The sequence below is a fragment of the Trachurus trachurus genome (assembly GCF_905171665.1).
Source record: "Trachurus trachurus genome assembly, chromosome: 9".
Taxonomy (NCBI): domain Eukaryota; kingdom Metazoa; phylum Chordata; class Actinopteri; order Carangiformes; family Carangidae; genus Trachurus; species Trachurus trachurus.
The window spans coordinates 6,386,534-6,408,101 of record NC_139895.1 but is presented as its reverse complement, the minus strand read 5'-3'; the positions used below and the strand labels follow the sequence as shown (position 1 = coordinate 6,408,101).

Genomic DNA, 21,568 nt, shown 5'->3' with positions numbered 1-21,568 from the left:
TATTTGTGACCCTTTGGTCTTTGAATTTAATTAATTAATTAAATTCATTCGTTTAAAAAAAAGTTTTGGAAACTGACACGGTAATCTGAATGTGAATCAACTGATGCATCTTCAAACTATTTCAAAGAAACAGTCAAAGAAAGTGATACATACATGTGACACTTGATGTCTGCTCATTACAGTAGGGGAAAACTTGAGGACATATGTGGCTCAGACAATTGGATTCCGCATTGAAAGCATGAACAAATATCTATAATGTTCCTTGAGATATCAAGTGTAGATGGCAGGTCTGAATATACATACAGTATATATAACCTATATTTATTTATTTGACGAACCAGAAACTGCAGCAACGGATTCAAAAATGAAATGAATAATCAACAGGAGGAAACTAAACAAAAACATTATATTAGAAATTAAAAGAATCAGCATTGTGTAGTTTTTCTCCTCGAAGAAGCACTTAACCACAATGATTTCAGAAATGGACACTAGATGGAGGTATTCATTGCTTTTTATTTTGATCAGTGAGTTACAAACTCTTATTTTGAAAGCCACACTGACAAGCCCCTGCAGATTTCACGGGCACGCCCCCGTTTCTAGGCAACAGTCTGCTGTCAGAGGACCCATGGTAGGTTGACTTGTACTGAGCTCCGTTAATATACAGTAAGTTCATCTTTTTGATGGTTGAAGTGCACTTTACAGATATGAAGATGTGCTCCAGACAACTACTGATGTTCTGTGATGAAGTTGAAAGTGGTACACTACAATGGTCGATTGGTAGCTTTGCTAGCTTAATGTTATTTATTAAAAAGGATTCCGCTGATGCCAATGGCAGAAGCTAGTTTTCCTGGGGCCCGAAAAACTTTACATAAAAAAGATAATATTTTCAATATCACATCAGTCAAAAACATCTTAATACATAGTGTTTACAGTAACACTAACAACAGCTTACATTTTACGCCTTACATTTGATTGCATTTAACAGGAACAAAACAAGGATAAGACATCATACTTGCCAGACTGGTTAATTGCTCAGATGTTGGATGGTATTTGAATGAGGACTTGCTATGTTGTCATATGTGGAGGGGGCTGCTATTCCAAAGCTTGAAGGCACGGAAGATAGCTGCCTTTTTTAAAGCGTTAGATTTTGGGCATGGTAATGTAATTTGACCATCATCTGCTAATCTAGTGGAATGACTATGGATTTGATGTTAGCTTGGGACTAATCCTAACAGGCATTGAATCTCGTGTTTTTTTTTTTTTCCAGTCTGTGTTTTACCCCGAGCTGGTGTCATGACACCTGATGTTTTTCCTGTGTTCATTACCAGGTACCTCTAATATTGTTTTTAATTCATTTGTAATTTTATCTTGTTAAAGCAGAAGTGAGTGATATATTTGTGTTAATATAAGTCTTAAATAGTTATATCTTCCGACAGCAATCACTTACATAGAGTGTTTGGACTGAAACACGGGTCTCTCAGTCCCTCTGCTCTGCTCTGAGCCGAAGAGAAAACATTTATCGTATCCTACAGTTTTTATCCAATGAGGAGAGAGAACGGCATGCAGGGCTGTGTGTGCAGCCAAGGAACGCCGTGAATGTGGTGACGTAGCGACGAGGACTGTTATGGTGCGTTCAAGGAAACTCGTATTTTTCCGACCGTGAAGTGGTACCAGTTCGATCTGGTACGAGTTCACCGGTCGGAAGTTACGAGTGGCCGTTATAGTGACTTTCACCGGTAAAACAGGTCGGAAAAACACGAGTGGGTTGCCTGGAACGCTACAAAGTCGTAAGTTGTGACTTGAAGCTGTAATTTACGATTTCAAAAGCCTGCCTGGAACGCAGCATTAGCGAAAACGACCGGATCACTCACTTCTGCTTTAATGTGTACTAGGCATAGGCAACAATCTCCTGTTGGAGGACTCATTTTTTGAGAAACTTGGTTGAGAAACAAATGAAAAGTTGCTGCGTTAACACACAATAAATAAAATCACAATAACACAGTAGCTGACAACATAGAATACTACAAATAGTGCACACAGTAAATTAGTGACAGTAGCAAGGGCAAATGTGCAAATAACATTTGAGCTATACATAGCCATCATTAATACTATACATGTACGGAAGGAAGGACGCCAGACCTTCACCTCTGCGCACCTTTTCACATAATGTACTGTTAGCTAAGCTTAGGTCTTTAGCTTGTTCCACGGTGTTACTACCTCAGGTTGAGGTGTGTTGACAGACAGTGATCCACCTCACACAGAGCTCTGATTAGTTCTGCACTTGCTGTTTCCCCTTTTTTTCGCACAGTGTCGATTACTTCTCGAGCTTTGTCTGGTCTGATTGTTATCGCAGCAAAACGATCAATTTCAGCATCTGTTACCACCCCACAGTCCAGGAGTTTGTCTAGCAGCTGATGAAGATCCGCTTCAGACACACTCTCGATGAACTGAACCCGAGCAGACCTCAGCCTCTCTACTGCTGAGACACTGGTCAGACCTGAGACACTTGGAGTTGGAGCTGAGACACCTGGAGTCGGAGCTGCGACATCTTGAGTCGAAACAGGGCCAGGACCTGGAAGATGAATTAGAAACTGTAGTTGCAAATTCAATAACAAGTATATTGCTGATCTGAGAAATGAGACTTTTACACACAGTAGGGATGGAATGGTCCGTGAAAACTGTCTCGTCCGGTTTGTTTGTCTCAAGGCTATGTAAAAACTCCTTAGACTTAGTAGGCTAATCCAGAAGTCACAGGAGATCACATCAGGTTGAACACCAATGTAAAATTCGTCCAACACCACTTCTGAAGATTTTCAGCTCCAATATGAGTTTAACACGACCAGCTCTGACACTGGGACAACAAACAGGAACATGGGCATGAACAGGAAGTAGAGAAAAAGAAATGTCTGGCTGAGAAACACCTGAAGGAAAAGGGACGGTCAGAGGAGGTACAACTGATTCAGGACCTGGTGGAGGACTGAGGACAAAGATTTATAGTCCTCATATTTCATTGAAGGTCCTTTTAGCTCCTTCATGAAGCCCCTTGGTCCTATTGTTTACCATTAGTTTTACTCTCACTGGATAGGATGCACATCAGAGTAAAAGCAGACAGAAGATAATCTGAAGTCGGGTCTATATCAGGTAGATGAAGACTTTACCTGGAAGGTGAACTCGACACTTCCACACAACTGTCTCCGTTTCGTCTCGGACCTCTACATTTGCGATCTCTGTGCTTGAGAACAGGATGATCTGAAACGTTGGGGGGTAATTTGGTCCAAAGTCCAGGTCAAAGTTATGTCCCTGAAAACCAAGGTAAGTTACCTGTGTCAGTGTCTCCAGGTAAGTGACAGCAATTTGAAAAATGATGTCAGCTTTAGTGTGAAACACTCACCTCAGGCTGGACGATGTCGGCCTGTGGACAGTGAGCTGTGTAAGTTTTATTTGTGATAAGTGTGCAAATGGAAGGCATCTGGATGAACACACAGTTTTCTTGCCTGGCCTTCACCTAAAGACCAATGAAAATGTAGCCCAGAATAATTAAACAGCTGTCGTAACGTCTCGTAATTCTCAAATTTTTTATTCGTGTTTAAAAAGTCATTTGAAATAAATCGTTTTTTAAAAATCACTTTAAAGGGATAGTTCACCCAAAATTCAAATTTCACTCATTATCTACTCACCCTCATGTCGACTAAGAGCTGTGAGAATTTTCAGAGTCCTCCGTTCCTTCTCTGAGTTACGGGGGGGTCCGCGCAGCAGTATTTGTCCATATAATGGTTGTCAATGGACACCAACTTTCTTTGTCCAAAAAGACACACCAAAAAACATCCAAATACCTCCATACTGCTCGTCTGTAATGTCCCTCTTGTCTTGAAGCCCCGACATGAGAAATTTTTCCGCCGGTCAGTGCAAATCACGCGAGATTGGCACTGACACAGGAAGAGCAGTGAACCGAGACACTGGGAGCTTCCGCTACAAACAAGCTTAAAATATAGACTTTTTTTTTTTTTTCGGAACAATTTCTCATGTCGGGGCTTCAGTACAAGAGGGACATTACAGACGAGCAGCATGGAGGTATTTGGATGTTTTTTGGTGTGTCTTTTTGGACAAAGAAAGTTGGTGTCCATTGACAACCATTATATGGACAAATACTGCTGCACGGACCCCCCCGTAACTTAGAGAAGGAACGGAGGACTCTGAAAATTCTCACAGCTCTTAGTTGACATGAGGGTGAGTAGATAATGAGTGAAATTTTAATTTTGGGTGAACTATCCCTTTAAATATACACACATTTAAAATGATTTAATTTGAGCAGTTTAAAAGAAAAAATGAGTTATGTTGACAGTGTGGTCAATTATCAGCCAAGTTAAGCTGGACGGTAACCAATGGAAATGCTTCTGTTGTTTGGCTGGTCACCCTAACCCTTTCCTTCTTGTTAGGCCTAATCATATTTTGAAGTTGCACCAATTTCTTTCAGTTCACGAGAGCTTGACAGCATATTAAAAAATGCGCAATTTTTTTTAGGTTTCCTCTGTGTACATAATCTGCACTGGAAATATGCTGAAAATATTTACGTAAAAGACTTATTTCCCTGTGTATGAAAAATGTTTTTATATTGAAATGCTGTCATACACTTCATCTTATAACAAGGTTTGTGAGCATTGTGATGTGATATCTGTGTGATAAGAGATTCTTTGTGACAGACCAAGGACATCTTGGAGCTGACATAGAGTGATCTGGAGATTTATGAAGAATTCAGTTATTTCCAGAGAGAAGACATGTTCCAGTACTGGATGGTGAGCGAAGCCCAGAGAGATATTGAACCACCTACTTGTAGTAGGGAGGCTGTAAAATAGGGAATACTCGCACATTAATCTCCTCTTCTTCAAGAGTGGTAGGACTGTTCTCATACACACTGCTCCTGTGACAGTACACTCACCCAGTTTATTATGTTCATTTATTATATTCAATAATTGATATCCTTTGTATGATTTATTACATGATGATATATTATTTATTTTTTACTTAACTTGGATTCGATTTGTTCAATACTAATTTATGGATTAAAATGTTGTATTTATGTAAATGTTTGTGTAAAATTTGCAGAAGTTCTGTCAAGGCGTCACTGAGACAGAGTCAGTACGTTTACATGAACGGCTTAATCGAGCTATGCTCATAGCTCGATTTGAGCATCTTGTCGGACTTCTGTCCTTGTCCCAGTTTACATGCAACAGAGAAAATCGAATAACTCTGTGCCGTCTCTACTATTGTGGAGCATGCGCGCGTTGTCCAGATTCAGTTCGATTAAGGCCTATACATACTGAAAAAAATTGATTTCCAATCGCATTATCCGTGTGTCTTAATCAGAGTTGGAGAATTCTGATATTAGTCGGATTAACGCGTTTACATGCACTTCAGTTGTCTAGTTATAGTCGGATTAAGACAATAATTTGTTTTTTTCAAGTGTCATGTAAACATACTGAGTGTCCATGAAAGGAGGTGGAAGAAGATCACATCATCGGTTGAGTAACTTTATCACAGTGTCTTATACTGAAAGTGAAGTTAAGTGAAGCTTTAACAACCCTACAATCTTACCTTATCCAGGTCAACATTTTTTTCCAGCAGAAGCACATTGAGGCTTTGCATCCGTGGCGTGAGGTTTGGTTGTCTGAACAGCAGAACTTGGCCACAAACTGATTTCATGTTGTTCCAAATCCTCCATACAAGCTCCCGAACCCAGACCAGGCCAAAGCCCGAGAGATGAGGGACTGAGATGATCACATGAGTGTCTGTGATCTCCAGTGGTTCAATGAAGCTCATTCCATCATCAGTGATGTGGGCGACAGACAGCAGGCCGTCACAGAGCAGAGCTGTGAAAACATAGAGACAACAACCTTGTTATAACAGTGGTGATCATTTCTGTTTATATCCAAATCTCACGGTAATGACATACCGTGAGATTTGGTCAGGTTATTTATCACAGGAAGCTGGAAAACAATCATGCTCTGATTTTCAAGACCCCGCAAACTGACTAAAGTTGTATCATAAAATCCCCATCCTTGCTCTAACAAACACAATCACCTTCCCTCACCTTCCTTTGTTTCACAATGTGGGAGGTGGAGCTGACGGACGGCATCTTCAGGACCCTGGATACTGAACAGCGGCCCTGCAGCCATCTTGCCAACTGATTGGAGGAGGCTTTCATCCCATTGGACAGTCTTGTAGAGCAGCTCCGCCTCCTGAGCCAAAACAAACACCAGTCCAGTTGAGTTACACTGGAACTGGCCTGGACCAGGAGATCTGAACCTGTAGGACACAGCAGACTGAGTGAACACAATGTGCTCCACCTGACTCAGCTGACTGACAGCTGATCCAGCTGTGATCCAGCTGATGTCCCTTCAGACAGTTGTTCATTAGACCAACGCTGCAGAGACTCATCTGCTGTAGCTCAGGTGAAGCTGTGGTGGAAGAGGAAGATGGTTTATATAAAACTATGCTGAGTGAGTTTATCACATGTTTACCTGTATGAGAGTTGTGCAGATCCAGGTTCCAGTTCAGGTGTGAAACTTGACAGCTGCAGTTCAGAGAGAAACAACATCAGTTGTTTAATACAAAAAATGTTATTTTAAGCAAAGCCAACAGATTTGTTTCACAGTCCTCAGCGACCTGAGGCACAGTAGACAGAGTCTGGGGGCACTAAGAGTGTGACACAGTGTTTATTTGTGTGGATCTCCATTGGCTGTGATCTAGAGCACCGCTAGTCTTACTGGGGTCCACATGTAACACCACATTTAGTGGATTTGTTGCTATTGTAATACTTTACAGTCTGTATCTGAGGTCAAATGTAATGCAGCATATAAAAATATCTGAGCTGGCACATCTTGATTGACGGCCACAATCATGTGACTGCACATAATCGCGAGGTAGCCAGAAATGTGTGATGTCAAAATGGGGTCACAAGCCAAAACAGGCTGGGAACCACTGCTTTACACTGAAGGCATCTTTGTTGTTCCCAGCCACAGCAGACACTCTCTGAATATTTGTTTGTCCAGTATTGGGCCATATCTGTCTGGAATATCAGGATACAGTGTTTTTTTTTTTGCTCACCTTTAGCTTTAAGTCATCCTCAGAAATTTTCAACGTTGAGTCATCCACAGACTCTTTCAGCTTTGAGTCGTCCTCAGAGAACTCCAGCTTTGAGTCTTCCTCAGACACGTTCAGCTTTGTCTCTGCTTTGTTTGGGTCCAGTTTGACACCAGAGACACCTGCCAGGAGGAGAAACAAGGCAGATGTCAGAAATAAGCATTTACTGTTCCTCTATGCTGACCATTAACCACAGTTCATTCAGCAGTCGATACATTAATATGCACATTATAACTGTATCCAGTAAATCAATTTTAAGGGTCCAGATTCCCTCCAAGCTAATTCAGCTTCAACTTCCTGAAGAACTGAGCACTTTTTTTCTAGAAACTGTAACGTGTCATTCATAAAAACTTTGAAGATGCAATGAGCCCAAACTTATTTCACAGTCAGACAATGAAGCAGAAATGGTGTTTCAGTACTCACTGGTTTTGTCTATCGAAGCTTTAATCAACTGGTCCTCACCAATCCTGTAGGAATGAACACAACAGCAGTAGAGTTAGAGGAAAATAGTGCCGTTTTTTTGAGTTAGTTTAAAGGGCCCATATTATGCAAAATCCACTTTCTACAGGTTTTGTAGTGGTCCTATGTGTTCCCGTGGCCTTTCTGTGACGCCTGGAGGTGAAAAAAGTCTGTTCACTCCCTTCATTGATTTCTACACTTTTTTGAGATCGTGTCTCCAAACGGGCGAATTGGAAGTGCTGGCAGACTTGACGTCAGGATGCGCTGAACTCAAGTGACTCCACCTCCCGGTACTTCCTTATACTCCCCCTGGGCCAGTCTGGAAAAACGTGAGCTCCGCCCGCTGACACTTTTCCGGAACAGCGCCCCCCCACCCTCCCCCCCTCCCCGTCCGTCCGTCCGTCCGTCCGTCCTTTGACATGAAAATGCGGTAGATACGGGAGGAGCGGTCGGTACCGCGGCCGCCAGATGATCGATTTGAATCATTGACTGAAAAACAGCCGCATGTCATTAAAAATGAAATCGCGGATCAGAGAATATTGGGATGATACCGCTTCTCATCAGCGCAGCGGTCCTCATCACGGAATGAGAGATCTGAACGAGGAAGTCTCCTCTCCCTCCCGGCGCAAAACCACCTCAATATTCTCATCAGTCCATACAACAGTGCACAGTTTGTGCTGCGCTCCTCAGTTTCACTTTTTTTTATTTGACAGTTTCACACAGAACTTTCTGATGGTAGTAGGAGTCTCTCCATGTTTCTCCTTCTGCCACAGTAAAAAAAAAAGAAAGAAAAAAAATAGAAAGAACATTTACATTTTTTCAGACAAGATGCCAGTCTCTGAATTTTTTTTTTTTTTCGGAAATCAATGCCCGACCCCAGTCCCAATGTCAACACTGGCACATGTACCTGTGAAAACCACACCCTCTCCCCGTGACAGGTGTGGAGTGGACGTGGTTTACACATCTTATTTGCATTTCAAGGTGCAGACACAGAAACGGCTCGTTTGCAGGAGAGCTCTGGAGAGCCACTTTTAAATTACTGAGATGTAGAGCTGCAGATTGATTTGGGGACAATACAATAGGAATACTATATGGTTGGACAACTTAGAACCATGTGAAATAGTTGAAAAACAGCATAATATGGGACCTTTAATTAAAACCAAACTGTGATGATCCCAGACCATACTCTCCCAGTCAAGTTTTAACTGATCTGGTAAGTGTGTAAGTCAGTGACCTTCAGGATCGACCGGAGCTTTAAGTTTCATGTTACCATGGTGTCACCATGTTAACTAAGATCTAATCTTGACAATGACAACACTGATGAAAGAAGCATCAACTGATCCATCCCTCTACTGACCCCAGAATCGCTAGCCTACAGTTGGGACTTTCCAAAAGAGCATGGAGATCCTTGACTGCTGAATCGTGCAGTTCGTTGGAGCTCAGGTCCAGGTATCTCAGGTGGAAGGGGTTGGACTTGAGAGCTGAGACCAGAAAAGAACCGCTGATCCCTGACAACTTGCAGTTATCCAGTCTGAATAAAGAATAAAAGAAGAAGATTGACTGATGTCAGAATGTCTGATAATTGGTCAGATGTGTGATCAGTGTCTAAAATACATCACATACAAATCGTCCACATGTCAGCACAGATTCATTAGCTACTGCTCAAGTCAGTCTGTCAATATACTATCAATGTCTGATTAGACCTGTTGGACTAAATACTTCTAAATACTGAAGAGGATCAAAGTCTAAAGTCTACATGCATGCATGCACACACGCACAATGTGAATGGCAAGGGTTGAAGTAAAGTGATCAGATTATTGATTATTAATGAGGAACAACTGAAATAAGATGAAAGTGAAGAATCTTTGTGTGAGAGAAGAACAACTGAAAACACAAGACAACTATTTCAAATGTCCTTCATTCATTAAACCAAAGTCAATGATTTAAGTTCTGAGTGAAGATCTGCAACAGTGAGTGAACTGACCTCAGAGTCTCCAGTCTACAGTCTGGACTCTCCAGAAAACGGCACAAATCCTCCACTCCTGAATCCTGCAAGTTGTTGATGCTCAGGTCCAGGTGTTTCAGGTGTGAGGGGTTAGACTTAAGAGCTAAGGCCAAAGAAGCACAGCTGTTCGCTGACAAAATGCAGCTGATCAATCTGAATAAAGAATAAAAAAAGAAGACCAAATATCTGATAATTGATCAGGTGTGCCCTCATCAAGATCAGTGCCTAAAATAAGTAGAGGGACATTGTCCTTCTGTTGTTGAGGATTATCATAATGTGGCCATCTACACAAATCATCCACATGTCAGGACAAATTTATCAGTTGTTGCTGACCTCAGGTCAGTCTGTCAGTATACAAACAATATGTAATAAGATGTGTTGGACTCAACACAGACTTCAACACTGTGATCCAGGCTGAAGTTGATCAAAGTTTAAAGTCCAAGTCCTGATCCAACTGTCTGAGAAAATAGATGAAATTATAATGAAATGATTATTGTCCCACGGTTTAGTTGTGTCACCATGATGCTCCCACTCTGGAATAGAAAATCTACAACAGTAACAGTCAAGGAACTGACCCCAGATCCTCCAGTCTACAGTCTGGACTCTCCAGAAAACCACTCAAATCCTTCACTCCTGAATCCTGCAGTTTGTTGAAGCTCAGGTACAGGTGTCTCAGGTGGGAGGGGTTGGACTTCAGAGCTGAGACCAGAGTTGAACAGCCGATCTTTGACAAACTGCAGCCCTGCAATCTGGATAAAGAATAAAAGAGGTGAGTTGAGGACAAAGCTGACAATGCATCATCTGTTCATAACTGAAAAAGGTTTAGAAATAACTGTTGGAAGTCCAGCAGCTGAAGCAACAGGAAGCAGGTGAAACATCATCATCGGACTCTCCAACCATTGCCTGTGCAAGCCCCCCCCAAGTTCCTGCTATTTCGCCCTCTTCCTCTTGTGGGCCTCCTCCATCCCAGTTCGAATCTCGCATCGAGCAGCCCTTTTCTGCATGATCTTTCGTAGCGATGCCAGGTCCCAACAACGATATCTGCAGCAGGGATGTTGGCATCTGATGAGTCCCTGTACAGTAACACCTCCCTGGCTTTGGAGACCTTGAACTGCTCTGATGGGCTGGTGAAGGGCTCCTTGGCAGACCGAGCCACCTGCCCCTACACTGGCTGATGTTTCTCCCCATGTCCCCAGAGGACTAAAACAGCAGCGGCCAGAGAAGTCTAAGCAGGGCCCCATGCTAATAGATCCATGCCTTAAACGTACCCGGGAGAGCGGACTTATCCACTGCTGACAGCCACGTCTTCAGCTGCTTGCACGTACAGTATATTTAACCTGCTGCTGTTACTTGGCTTTGAATATTTCAATACAAACATCACAGAGAAAAGAAAAGAGGTGGTCATCAGTCACAGTTACACATTAAATGCTTGTATAGTTGAGGTGAAATGTGAAGAGAAACGGGGACTATACTAAAACCAGAGAGGAAGAAAACAGAGATAACCATGACAGCCCTCACCGTGGATCAGTATAATATCAATTTCATGTCTGCAGCTTAGTGTCAGTACAACTTCCATCATTCATCTGAGCAAAGAAAAAAAGCATGGAATCTGACCTCAGACTCTCCAGTCTACAGTTTGGGCTCTCCAGAAACCCACTCAGATCCTTTACTGTTGAATCCTGCAGGTTGTTGTGATCCAGGTCCAGGAGTCTCAGGTTGGAGGGGTTGGACTTTAGAGCTGAGACCAGAAAAGAACAGCTGGTCTCTGACAACTTGCAGCTCCTCAAACTGAATAAAGAATAAGAGAAGAAGATAAAATTATTGATAATTTGTCAGATGTGTCCTGATCAATGATCAGTATCTAAAATGAGTAGAGGGACTTTGTGATTCTGTTATTATTCTGTCGACTCTCTGGTGTACGACCTAAACAAATGATGCTGTGACTACAAACCACAATGGACTGTGGTTTCTCCAGTGCCGAAGTAGAAACTCTCTGTCCACTGCCGTTCACACTGAAGTCATGTGATAAGACACTGCTTGACACACACTTTGGAAGGAAATAAACTCATGTGACCATAAGCTAAAGTTTCGGCAGCCATTAGTGTCTCGACAGTGGGGATCAGACTGAGAGTGTTTATCAAGCTCTGGCTCAGTCATCTCTGACCCTTCACCTACAGTACCAGCTGCAGTAACACAGTCACTGCTTGAGTTGTACAAATATTCACACAGATTTATGACAAACTAAATCTTCACTCATTTGAGCTGAATACAGACAAAACTTCAACAGGTCAAGTTGGTGAACTGACTGCAGAATCTCCAGTCTACAGTTTGGACTCTCCAGTCCCGCACACAGAATCTTCACTGTAGAATCGTCCAGGGAGTTGTTACTCAGATCCAGTTCTGTCAGATGGGAGGGGTTGGACTTCAAAGCTGAGGCCACGACTTCACAGTATGTGTCTGTGAGTCCTCCACCAGTAAGTCTGTGAAGAGAGAAAATAGGCTATAAAGTCTGTCAGAATCAAATCAGGTCAAGTAAAAACACAGTTGATGACAGGATATGATGATGTGATGAACATCTGAGGTTCAGCTCATCTTCTCTGAGTTTGATATAAAACTCTCAGATCAGCACAGGTTTAATCTGGATCTATATTTTAGATGAAGGAGGAAAATGATGGCACCTTTCTGCTTCATCGAGATTTGATCAATGTTCAGAAGAACATTTGGACTGTCCACTGTTTTTAGACTGACTCCAGAACATTTTTTTGAGTTCAGCTCAGTGAATAGTTTTAAATGAAAATAATAACAAATAAAATAATGAAAACTATGTTTATCTGAATCTGTGTTTAACTGCTGACCTGATCCACTGATCAATAATTATAATGATCATGTCTGGACTCTCTGGACTCACTTAGCCTTTCTGCAGTTCCTCACAGCTGGAATCAGTCTCCATCTTCCCATCAATGTTGTGTTGTAGTTATCCAAGTCAAACTCGTCCAGAACCTTCTCTGACATCTGCAGCATGTAGGCCAGAGCTGAGCACTGGATCGCAGAGAGTCTCTTCTCTGATTTGTTCCCTGACTTCAATAACTGTTCTATCTCCTGATGAACTGACAGGTCGTTCATCTCTGTCAGACAGTGGAAGATGTTGATGTTTCTGTCAGGAGAAATGTTATCACTGTTCATCTTCTTCAGATTGTTGATGGCTCTCTGGATGGTTTCTGGACTGTTGTCTGTCTGACCCAGCAGACCTCCTAACTGTCTCTGGTTGGACTCCAGAGAGAGGCCATGAAGGAAGCGAACAAACAGGTCCAGGTGACCATTTACAATCCTGAGAGATTTCTCCATGGCTCCCCTCAGGAAGTAATTCAGGCTTGAATCTTGTTTTCCCAGGTACTTCTCTAGGACCTCTGTGTTCTTGGTCACACTGAGATTCCAGTGTTTTCCCAAGAAGTTCTCCAGGACCTTTTTGTTCCTGCCGGTGAAACAGTGGAACATGTAGACTGCAGCCAGAAACTCCTGAACACTCAGATGAACAAAGCAGTAGACTGTTTTCTGGAAGATCACACTCTCTCTTTTGAAGATCTCAGTACAGAGTCCTGACTTCACCAAGGCCTCTGTGACATCCAGACCACACTGCTCCAGGTCTTCTTGGTAGAACATGATGTTTCCTTCCTCCAGCTGTTCAAACGCCAGCCTCCCCAGCTTCAGAAGAACTTCCCTGTCGGCCTCCATCAGCTCCTGTGGACTTGTCTCATGTCCCTCACCGTACTTGTTCTTCTTCCTCTTTGTCTGGACCAGCAGGAAGTGTGAGAACAGGTCAGTCATGGTCTTGGGCAGCTCTCCTTTCTGGTCTGTGGTCAACATGTGCTCCAGAACTGTAGCACTGATCCAGCAGAAGACTGGGACTTGACACATGATGTGGAGGGTCCTGGACGTCTTGATGTGTGAGATGACTCTTCTGGACAGATCTTCATCACTGGACCTCCTCCTGAAGTACTCCTCTATCTGGGCGTCAGTGAAGCCTCTGACCTCTGTGACCCTGTCAACACATTCATCAGGGATCTGATTGGCTGCTGCAGGTCTGGAGGTGATCCAGACCAGAGCCGAGGGAAGCAGATTCCCCTGGATGAGGTTTGTCAGCAGCACGTCGACTGATGACGTCTGTGTGACATCAGACACAACCTCCCTGTTGTTGAAGTCCAGTGACAGTCGGCTTTCATCCAGGCCGTCAAAGATGAAGAGAAGTTTACAGAGAGCCAGCTGCTCTGCTGTGACCTTCTGTAATGTTGGATGGAAAATATGGAGCAGCCCGAGAAGACTCAACTGCTGATCTCTGATCAGGTTCAGCTCCCTGAACGAAAGCAGAACCAGCAGACTGACATCTTGGTTCTCCAAGCCCTCGGCCCAGTCCAGAGTGAACTTCTGCACCGAGAAGGTTTTTCCAACGCCAGCGACACCGTTGGTCAGAACCACTCTGATGGGTCTCTGTTGGACAGGTGAGACTGTAGAGACATCGTCTCTCTGTTGTACAGGGAAGTCCTTAAAGATGTCATTGCACTTGATTGGAGTGTCATGGAGGATCTCCTTCTTGGACGTTGTCTCCAGCTGTCTCACCTCATGTTGGGTATTAACCTCTTCATTCTGTCCCTCTGTGATGTAGAGCTCAGTGTAGACGCTGTTGAGGAGGGTTTCACTTCCTGTTCCATCAGTTCCTTCAGTCACTCGTTCACATCTTCTCTTCAGACTGATCCTATGTTGATCTAAAACCTCCTGCAGACCACGATCTGCTGAGAGAGAAAAGACAGAGTCAGACTGAAGACAGAGTCTGACAACAGTGTTGCAGTCTCAAAATGAAAGAGGAAGTTTTAAGTTTCCATGACTCTGGAACGGATCTGCTCTCTGCTCTCATTTCCTATCTTCTCTGGACTGTGAGCCATCAGTACAGAGACAAAAGGTTTCTTGCAGGTCTCTTACCTTGTAGCCACAGGTTGACTGAAGAACGGCTCATCTTTGGATGAATTACTCTTTGCAGATCCTGGAGTCTCTTCTGTGTTCCCCTTTTCCTCCGCACAATCACTCATCTTCTGTACTTCAATCAGTCTAACAGTGAGACCAGTAACACTGACTGTGAGCACGAACACAGGAAGTCTTAGTCAGCCACCCCGCTCTCTGCCTCGGCCCCCTCCCATCATCACCACACCCCACATTACAATAACTGTCAACAGGGGCTGTTGCACAAAACCAAGATAGCAGATTAAAGGGATAGTTCACTCAAAATTCAAATTTCACTCATCTACTCACCCTCATGTCGACTAAGGGCTGGGAGAAGTTTCAGAGTCCTCCATGTCTTCTCTGAGTTACAGCGGGGCTCCGTGCAGCACTGCATGTCCATATGACGGTTGCGAACGGAGCTCACTTTTCTTCGTCCAAAAAGGCACACCAAAAAACATCCAAATACCTCCACACAGCTTGTCTGTAATGTCCGCCTTGTATTGATGCCCCAACATGAGAAATTGTGCGATTACTGACGCCGGCGCAAATCGCGCCAGATTTGGACGGACCTTCCGCTACAAACAAGCTTAAAAATAGACTTATTTAATTTTTTTCGGAACAATTTCTCATGTTGGGGCTTCAATACAAGGCGGACATTACAGATGAGCTGTGTGGAGGTATTTGGATGGTTTTTGGTGTGTCTTTTTGGACGAAGAAAAGTGAGCTCCGTTCGCAACCGTCATATGGACATGCAGTGCTGTACGGAGCCCCGCTGTAACTCCGAGAAGGCACGGAGGACTCTGAAACTTCTCCCAGCCCTTTGTCGACATGCGGGGTGAGTAGATAATGAGTGAAATTTGAATTTTGGGTGAACTATCCCTTTAAACCAGTATTTCCAGTTATCATGTCTTAATTTAGCAAAGAAGCCTCTTTTATGACTTGAATTGGAACTTCCTCATTTAGGCTATAGCAACCTATTTAGTGGTAGTTGTCAAATATCACCACAGGAACATTTGAATAAAGGAACTATTTACTGCACCCTTAGAAATGTTTATATTGCCACTAAAATATTTACAGTAGAGTCAGTTTATATTTTAGGCAACCTGTTCCTCTTTAGTCGTGTTAATTCTGTTTGTGTTTCAGTTAACTGTTATCATCATTATTTGACCGCATTTCTTTTACATTATTTAACTCTGCAACACAAGTGTGCAGCTACAACCGGGTATTTGGCTTTGACTCACTGAATTGTTGTTAGAAAGTGTAGGCCTTTGTTTCCCCTTTTTGGGGAGAATACGTCACTCAGTCTGTCCTGACAGAGTGTCTGTAGCCTATTTCCGAAATTAAACGATCAACTACTCATGAGCTTCCGGAAGGAGCAACCTGTGTCGCTCAGTAAAAAGTTGAGCTGCAGCCAGTGCCTTTTCCCTTTTCCTTTAGGCTACTTCATCAGTAAATCAGTGATCGATACTGCGGTCTGTTTTAGTTTCAGTTTTGTGGTCTGGACTGAACCAGTTTCACCGATGATGTTTTGTCAAGTAGTTTTTCAGTTATCCTGGACCTGGATATCTTAATTCCACTTTTGTGAAGGACTTTGTATTGCTGCAACACTCAACATTTAAACATTTGTTCCATGCCCTTCCCCCCTACTTTTACTTTCTATTTCTTCCTCGCACAACCACAATGGCCACTGCACTGCTGCACCTTTGTTGCACTGTTTATGGAATTGCAAATACTTTCTTTTGTCTCTATCTATTTTTATACTGTGCATTAAAGTAAAAAAAGTAAAATATACCCTGTAGCTTCTTTGTACAACTCCACACAGAAACAACAGAACCATTTTAACAGTACTCACCATGTTCTCCTGCCCTGTTGACTGCAAAACAGTCTGACCTGAACAAAATCCAATAAAGGCAATATTTTTTGGCCAGAGCTGCTCCACTTCTCCTCTGCCACGACTGTAGATCCACGAGGGTGTGGCTACAGGATGCCTCTCAGTCTCTTAAAGAGACATGAGGGTCTCTCTCACAAAAAACACTCGAAATAAATAATAATATATATGAGAGAGATGTCTCATGTCTCCATAGTGTAAATATACTTTATTCTGAAATAAAGTCTATATAGGCTACTGTATGCACTTTATTTTCAAATAAAGTCTATATACTGTGTACACTACATGCACACACCTCAGAGTGGTGTGTATAATTTATACACTTTTACAAACAACTGTATCTCATGAAAATTCCCCAAAAGGCCACGCCCACTGACAAAAACTCAAACTCAATTTTTTACCTCCATGATCTTCAGATGAGTTTCACCAAATATGAATTTGATCGGAAGAAATCATGAGGCGTTTGTAATTTTAAAAAAAATAAAGTGAACCTGAACATGTGTTTATACTGACACTGAAAGTCTGTATATAAACTTTTATTTAATAATTTAAACCACTTGTCGCTGTCACATTCATGTTTACAAAGACGACATACAAACAAATTCAGATTAGATTTTTTATTGTTTAAAGTCATTTCTGAAGAAAAACATAAACAGACTGTCGTTGGTGACTGGAAAAACATAGTCAACTCAACTCTATTAAATTTAGGTTAAACTAATTTTGTTACAATAGAATTATTTGTTAAACAAACAGATTAAAAAATTACAAAAAAAAAAAAAAGATATTCAAAAAAAAAAAAAGCTCAGGGAGGTGAGTCGTGTGCGTAGCTTATAACTAAACCTCCAGACAAAAAAAATGACTGAGGAACAAAACGTATAAATAAATGCTTTTTAAAGGGAAACAAAAGGCTGCGGTGACGTAAACCCAAACTCAGACCTTGACGATCAGTGGTTCATCCCCAAATGTGACAATAACTAACAATGTGATTAATAAACCAAACAGTCGAGTAAAGACGAGTGATGAACAGGTGAAAGGAGGAGAAAAAAAAACAAAAAAACAATTGAAGTGATTCAAAAAAAAGGAAAATGCTTTTTCTTTTTAATATAATTCCTCTATGGAAAAACCAATCACCGGTTATTTTCCCATGACTGATTAACCAAGTATTTGTTGCAGGTTGAATGTGTATAAAGGTATTTCACTGAATTTATAGATTTAAAAACGACCTGCGTGAGTTTTTTTTTTTTTTTTTTTTAACTTCTTTACAAACACAGAAATGTGATTTGAAGGCTCTGTAGGAGGTGAAATCCTCACACAGAACAAACCTGCAAGAAGAAGAAGAAGCATCAACCAGCCTGCTGGTTTCCAACACCATCATTCTTCTTTTTCTTCTGCCGTCTGCTCTGCCTCCGTGGCGTCTCTTCTTCTGCCCCGACTCACAGTAAACAATCAGACAGAAACAAAGTCCAAACAAAAGCCAACTGTTGCCCCACCAGGGGGCGACAAAGACTTACAGAAACCTGCAGAAATCCCTCCTCGTGTAGTCAAACCAGAACAGTTTGTACCACAGACCTCGTGACACTGAACCGACCACATGTCACCGTGTGTCTGTGGTTGCATCGCTGTGATTTTACTCCTTCACTGATCAGTCAATAATAGCAAAAGTGGGATTTTCCTAAACCTGACAGTTAAAACAAACAAACAAACAAACAAAAAAAAACGCTGTTTCTCTCCTCGCCGTCACCAGCACAGCTCCCGTTGCTTTAGGGTCATGGGGGAGAAACTTTAGAGGCACAAGGTGAAGACAACGAGGCTCGACTGCAGCTCCCCGGTCCACAGGAAGCAGCAGCAGCTTCAGTCAGAGTCCTTCAGTGGTTTTTAGAGTCTCCATCACAGTCGGTGTTGGAGCTGCTGCCCTGAGCGGCACCAGGAGTTTAGAGTTATTATATTCTGAGCAGCAGAACTGCTCAACTTTGTTTTGTTTTTTTGTTTTAAAGGTGGAAACGTAAATCACAACTGGGGTAAAAACTAAACTTCTTTTCATTTCAGAGACTTGGAAGCAACAACAACAACAACAAAAAGAGCAGCTGAGCTCAGAGTGAAGCTCTGGCGTCAGCTTCTTATTCTGCCTCAGAAATAAATCACATTTATATTGAATTAGTCAGTTTGTTACCACAGTTGAACATAAACATGAAAACCATCCTCGTCCATGTTTCCCCAGGCCAGTGCAGCGTCAAGGAGCTCCGGTGTGGCTTCGCTAACTTCCTGTTGCTAACAGTATTAATAGCAGTGTGTATGAAACTTTAATAATAGTTTGATTAGTCAAACACACACACACCAGTTTTCTAGAGCTGAGTGAGTGAGGGAATGTTTTCCACACGAGCTGAAGCAGCTGTAAACATCAGACCGAAGTCACTTCAAGCTGTTTCCTCTCCTTGTGGCCGTTAGCTCAGCGTTAGCGCGAGGCCTCGGCTCTGACGGTGACCTGGGGACACGTGGAGGATTTAGTGTTGAAATGACACTAAAGTAAATAAAAGCTTTGTTACTGCAGCAGAGAAGCAAGTGAACGCACCACAATCGGTGCTTTTTGCTGTCAGTATCACAACAACAACAATAAAAACAACAAAAACAGCAACACACAGCCGAGCGGAGGCGAGCGCCGCCACCACCGCCGCCGCCACCGCCACCATGCGTAACGTTTCACATAAAGTGCAAACTGACGAGGTTTCTTCTTCCCCTCACGGCGTCAGACCAGCTGAAGCTCCAGGAAAAACCACAACGACAATCCACGAGGGTTCAGGCTCGCTCCTCTAGTGGCTCTCGATCACCACGGGCTCGTAGCCGCCTGCGGACACCCTGCAGAGATCGAACACACGGCATTAGATCGTTTCTTTATTCTGGTATCTTTACATGGAAATTGATTTAAAACAAACTTCAAAATAAGGAGAAGAGGAGAGAGCAGAACGGAGGGAGCGATAGAGGAACAGAGAATCTCACCTGTTTCCGAGCCTGATGCCGCTGAGCGCCGTGGTTCCATCTCTGCTCACGAACAGACGCAGGTTACTGTCTGAAAGGAGGAGACGCACTGTTAGCAAGATGCTCAGATAACGAGTCGGACCAAACTGTTGTTACACTAAACTAAAAGGAGGTATAATATAATATATAAGTATAATATAAATAAATATGTGAATTAGGACCATTACAGGGACAACGAGGAGTTTGCTTTTGGTTATTAAAAAGTCTCATATTAATGTGGATTAATCTACGTTACCACTTGTTAATGGGTTCATTTTCGATAAATATATCGTTTTGTCTTTATAGTTATTTTGATATTATTATTTAGTGGTCGACTCGCCCAGCATTTCCTAGTTTCAGTTTCTTGGACGCTGCCCGGCGGGTCATGGGAATAACGCCGCCGAATCGCCGTTTATGTTCGGAACTACGACGGTATCTGATCGTCTTCCAACCTCCGACTTTCGTTCTTGATGAATGAAAACATTTTAGCAAATGTTTTCGCTTTCGTCCGTCTTGCGCCGGTCCAAGAATTTCACCGTGTGCACGGAGGCTCATGGGAAATGCAGTGTGAAAACACTTTGCTTTCCAAAACTCCTCGTTGTCCCTTTAAAGTTTGTTGTTTTGTTTTTTCCCCAAATGAGCTAGAAATAAATGTATGATTTACAAACTCTGAATTTTCAAAATTAAAGTTGCAAAATCAACGTTTTTTTCTTGTAAATTTACACATAAAACCTGGAAAAATTCTGTGTCTAACCAGCTCCTTCTTGTTTTTTAATCTGTAACAGCTCCAACATGTTGTTGTAGATTTATTTGCGAGTATAAAACCTTCAGGATTTGTGTCTCAGCTCTTTTTTTTCCCTGCTGCTCTGGTTTTGTTCTCGCTAAGCTGCAGCGTCTGATCTACGAGCTGTGATCTTCTCTTCTCTCTCTCCTTCCGCTACCTTCAGTGTGGTTGATGTCTGCAAAGTTCTGGCTCTGGACAATCTTCTCCACGATGTCGTCGGCGTCCATGCGGGTGTCGTTGACCCAGGAGGGGTGACTCTCCACCGAGTCCTGCTTCCTCCTGAAACACACACACACACACACACAGATAATGTGAATGTGGTCAGAGCTACGATGCTAACGTAGCCGTCTGCTATAGCGCTGAGGCCGGTCTGTACCTGAGGAGCCTGCTGGGGGGCATCACAGGCCGCGGCGGGCGGGGCGGCCTCTCAGGACGTCCAGCGTCCTTGTCGCCCTCTGTGGTGGCGTCGCCGGCGAAGCCCAGGCCTCCGGAGGCGCTGCTGCCCGTGGAGGTGTTCCTGCGATGGGTGAGGTCCGACAGGCTGGAGGAGCAGGAGTGTTCGGTGCTGTAGCCTGAAGGACGGAGGTCAGAGGTCAAAGTTATTGTTTCTTGTTTTAACTTTGCTTTGATTGCTCTTGTTTTATCAGATTACCTGTAGCACTTTGAGATTTTTTATTAAAATGTGCTTTACAAATAAAATGTATTATTATTATTAAAGGATAATTACCGTTTTTTACAATTTGGACCTTATTTCTAGCATAAAATACGATCATTTACTCACCCAGATAACTTTGGTGTCATTACAAGTCGGTAATTATCCTTTAAAGGTCAGAGGGTCTTTTATCAGGATTTAGTGACTTTGGATGACGGCCGTATAAATTACTGAGAACCACACAGTTTGAAGACACAAATAAAGTCTGAACATCACTAAGGTTGAGACGACTGATCAGTTTGATCATAATTGCGTATTGATGAGCAATTACCTGAACACTCAGAACGTTTACATGCACAACTTAATCGAGCTTTGCTCAAATTTAGATTTTGGCGTCTAATCGGACTTCTGTCCTTGTCCCAGTTTACATGCAACTGAGAAAATGGAAAAACTCCTCTTCCTCAACGCCAGGTGGCGATGATGCGTCGTTTCAGTGGGTTAATACGGCCCCTTTTTCCGGTTGACCTATTAGCCAGGCGGCAGACCGGCATCTTCGAACAACAGCGAGATGTACAGCGAGATGTACGATACAGCTTTGTTCATACTTATTGTGCAGACAAGGTGCACGCTGTCCCT

General features: G+C 42.8%; 2 protein-coding genes across 8 annotated transcripts in view; both read right to left on the bottom strand.

The window, feature by feature from the left end:
- Positions 1-1,884: 1,884 nt before the first annotated feature.
- Positions 1,885-16,476, bottom strand: LOC310991973 (NACHT, LRR and PYD domains-containing protein 3-like). Of its 5 annotated transcripts, none has more exons than XM_083979913.1 (16): positions 16,449-16,476; positions 14,579-14,729; positions 12,513-14,391; positions 11,911-12,084; positions 11,219-11,392; positions 10,180-10,353; positions 9,584-9,757; positions 8,957-9,130; positions 7,564-7,607; positions 7,105-7,262; positions 6,519-6,571; positions 6,089-6,303; positions 5,593-5,867; positions 3,392-3,505; positions 3,159-3,300; positions 1,885-2,572 (listed from the first exon to the last, which is right to left on the bottom strand). In XM_083979913.1, exons 2-16 carry the CDS (start codon positions 14,610-14,612, stop codon positions 2,214-2,216), a joined length of 4,143 nt encoding a protein of 1,380 aa, XP_083836039.1. In that variant the 5' UTR covers positions 14,613-14,729; positions 16,449-16,476; the 3' UTR covers positions 1,885-2,213. The 5 variants fall into 5 exon arrangements, with proteins under 5 accessions (XP_083836039.1, XP_083836038.1, XP_083836040.1 ...); XM_083979912.1 differs by lacking the exon at positions 16,449-16,476 and adding an exon at positions 15,838-15,974; XM_083979914.1 differs by lacking the exon at positions 16,449-16,476 and adding an exon at positions 15,838-15,974 and having other exon boundaries at positions 12,513-14,388.
- A 1,266-nt stretch (positions 16,477-17,742) lies between these two features.
- eeig1a (estrogen-induced osteoclastogenesis regulator 1a) overlaps positions 17,743-21,568 on the bottom strand; it is a 32,138-nt gene continuing 28,312 nt past the window's right edge. For all 3 annotated transcript variants that reach the window (XM_083979220.1, XM_083979222.1, XM_083979221.1), the window contains 4 exons: positions 20,657-20,852; positions 20,438-20,559; positions 19,479-19,548; positions 17,743-19,337 (listed from right to left, as the gene is read on the bottom strand). In XM_083979220.1, coding sequence (XP_083835346.1) covers positions 19,292-19,337; positions 19,479-19,548; positions 20,438-20,559; positions 20,657-20,852 — 434 coding nt within the window. In that variant the 3' untranslated portion in view covers positions 17,743-19,291. The remainder of the gene's footprint in view (positions 19,338-19,478; positions 19,549-20,437; positions 20,560-20,656; positions 20,853-21,568) is intronic.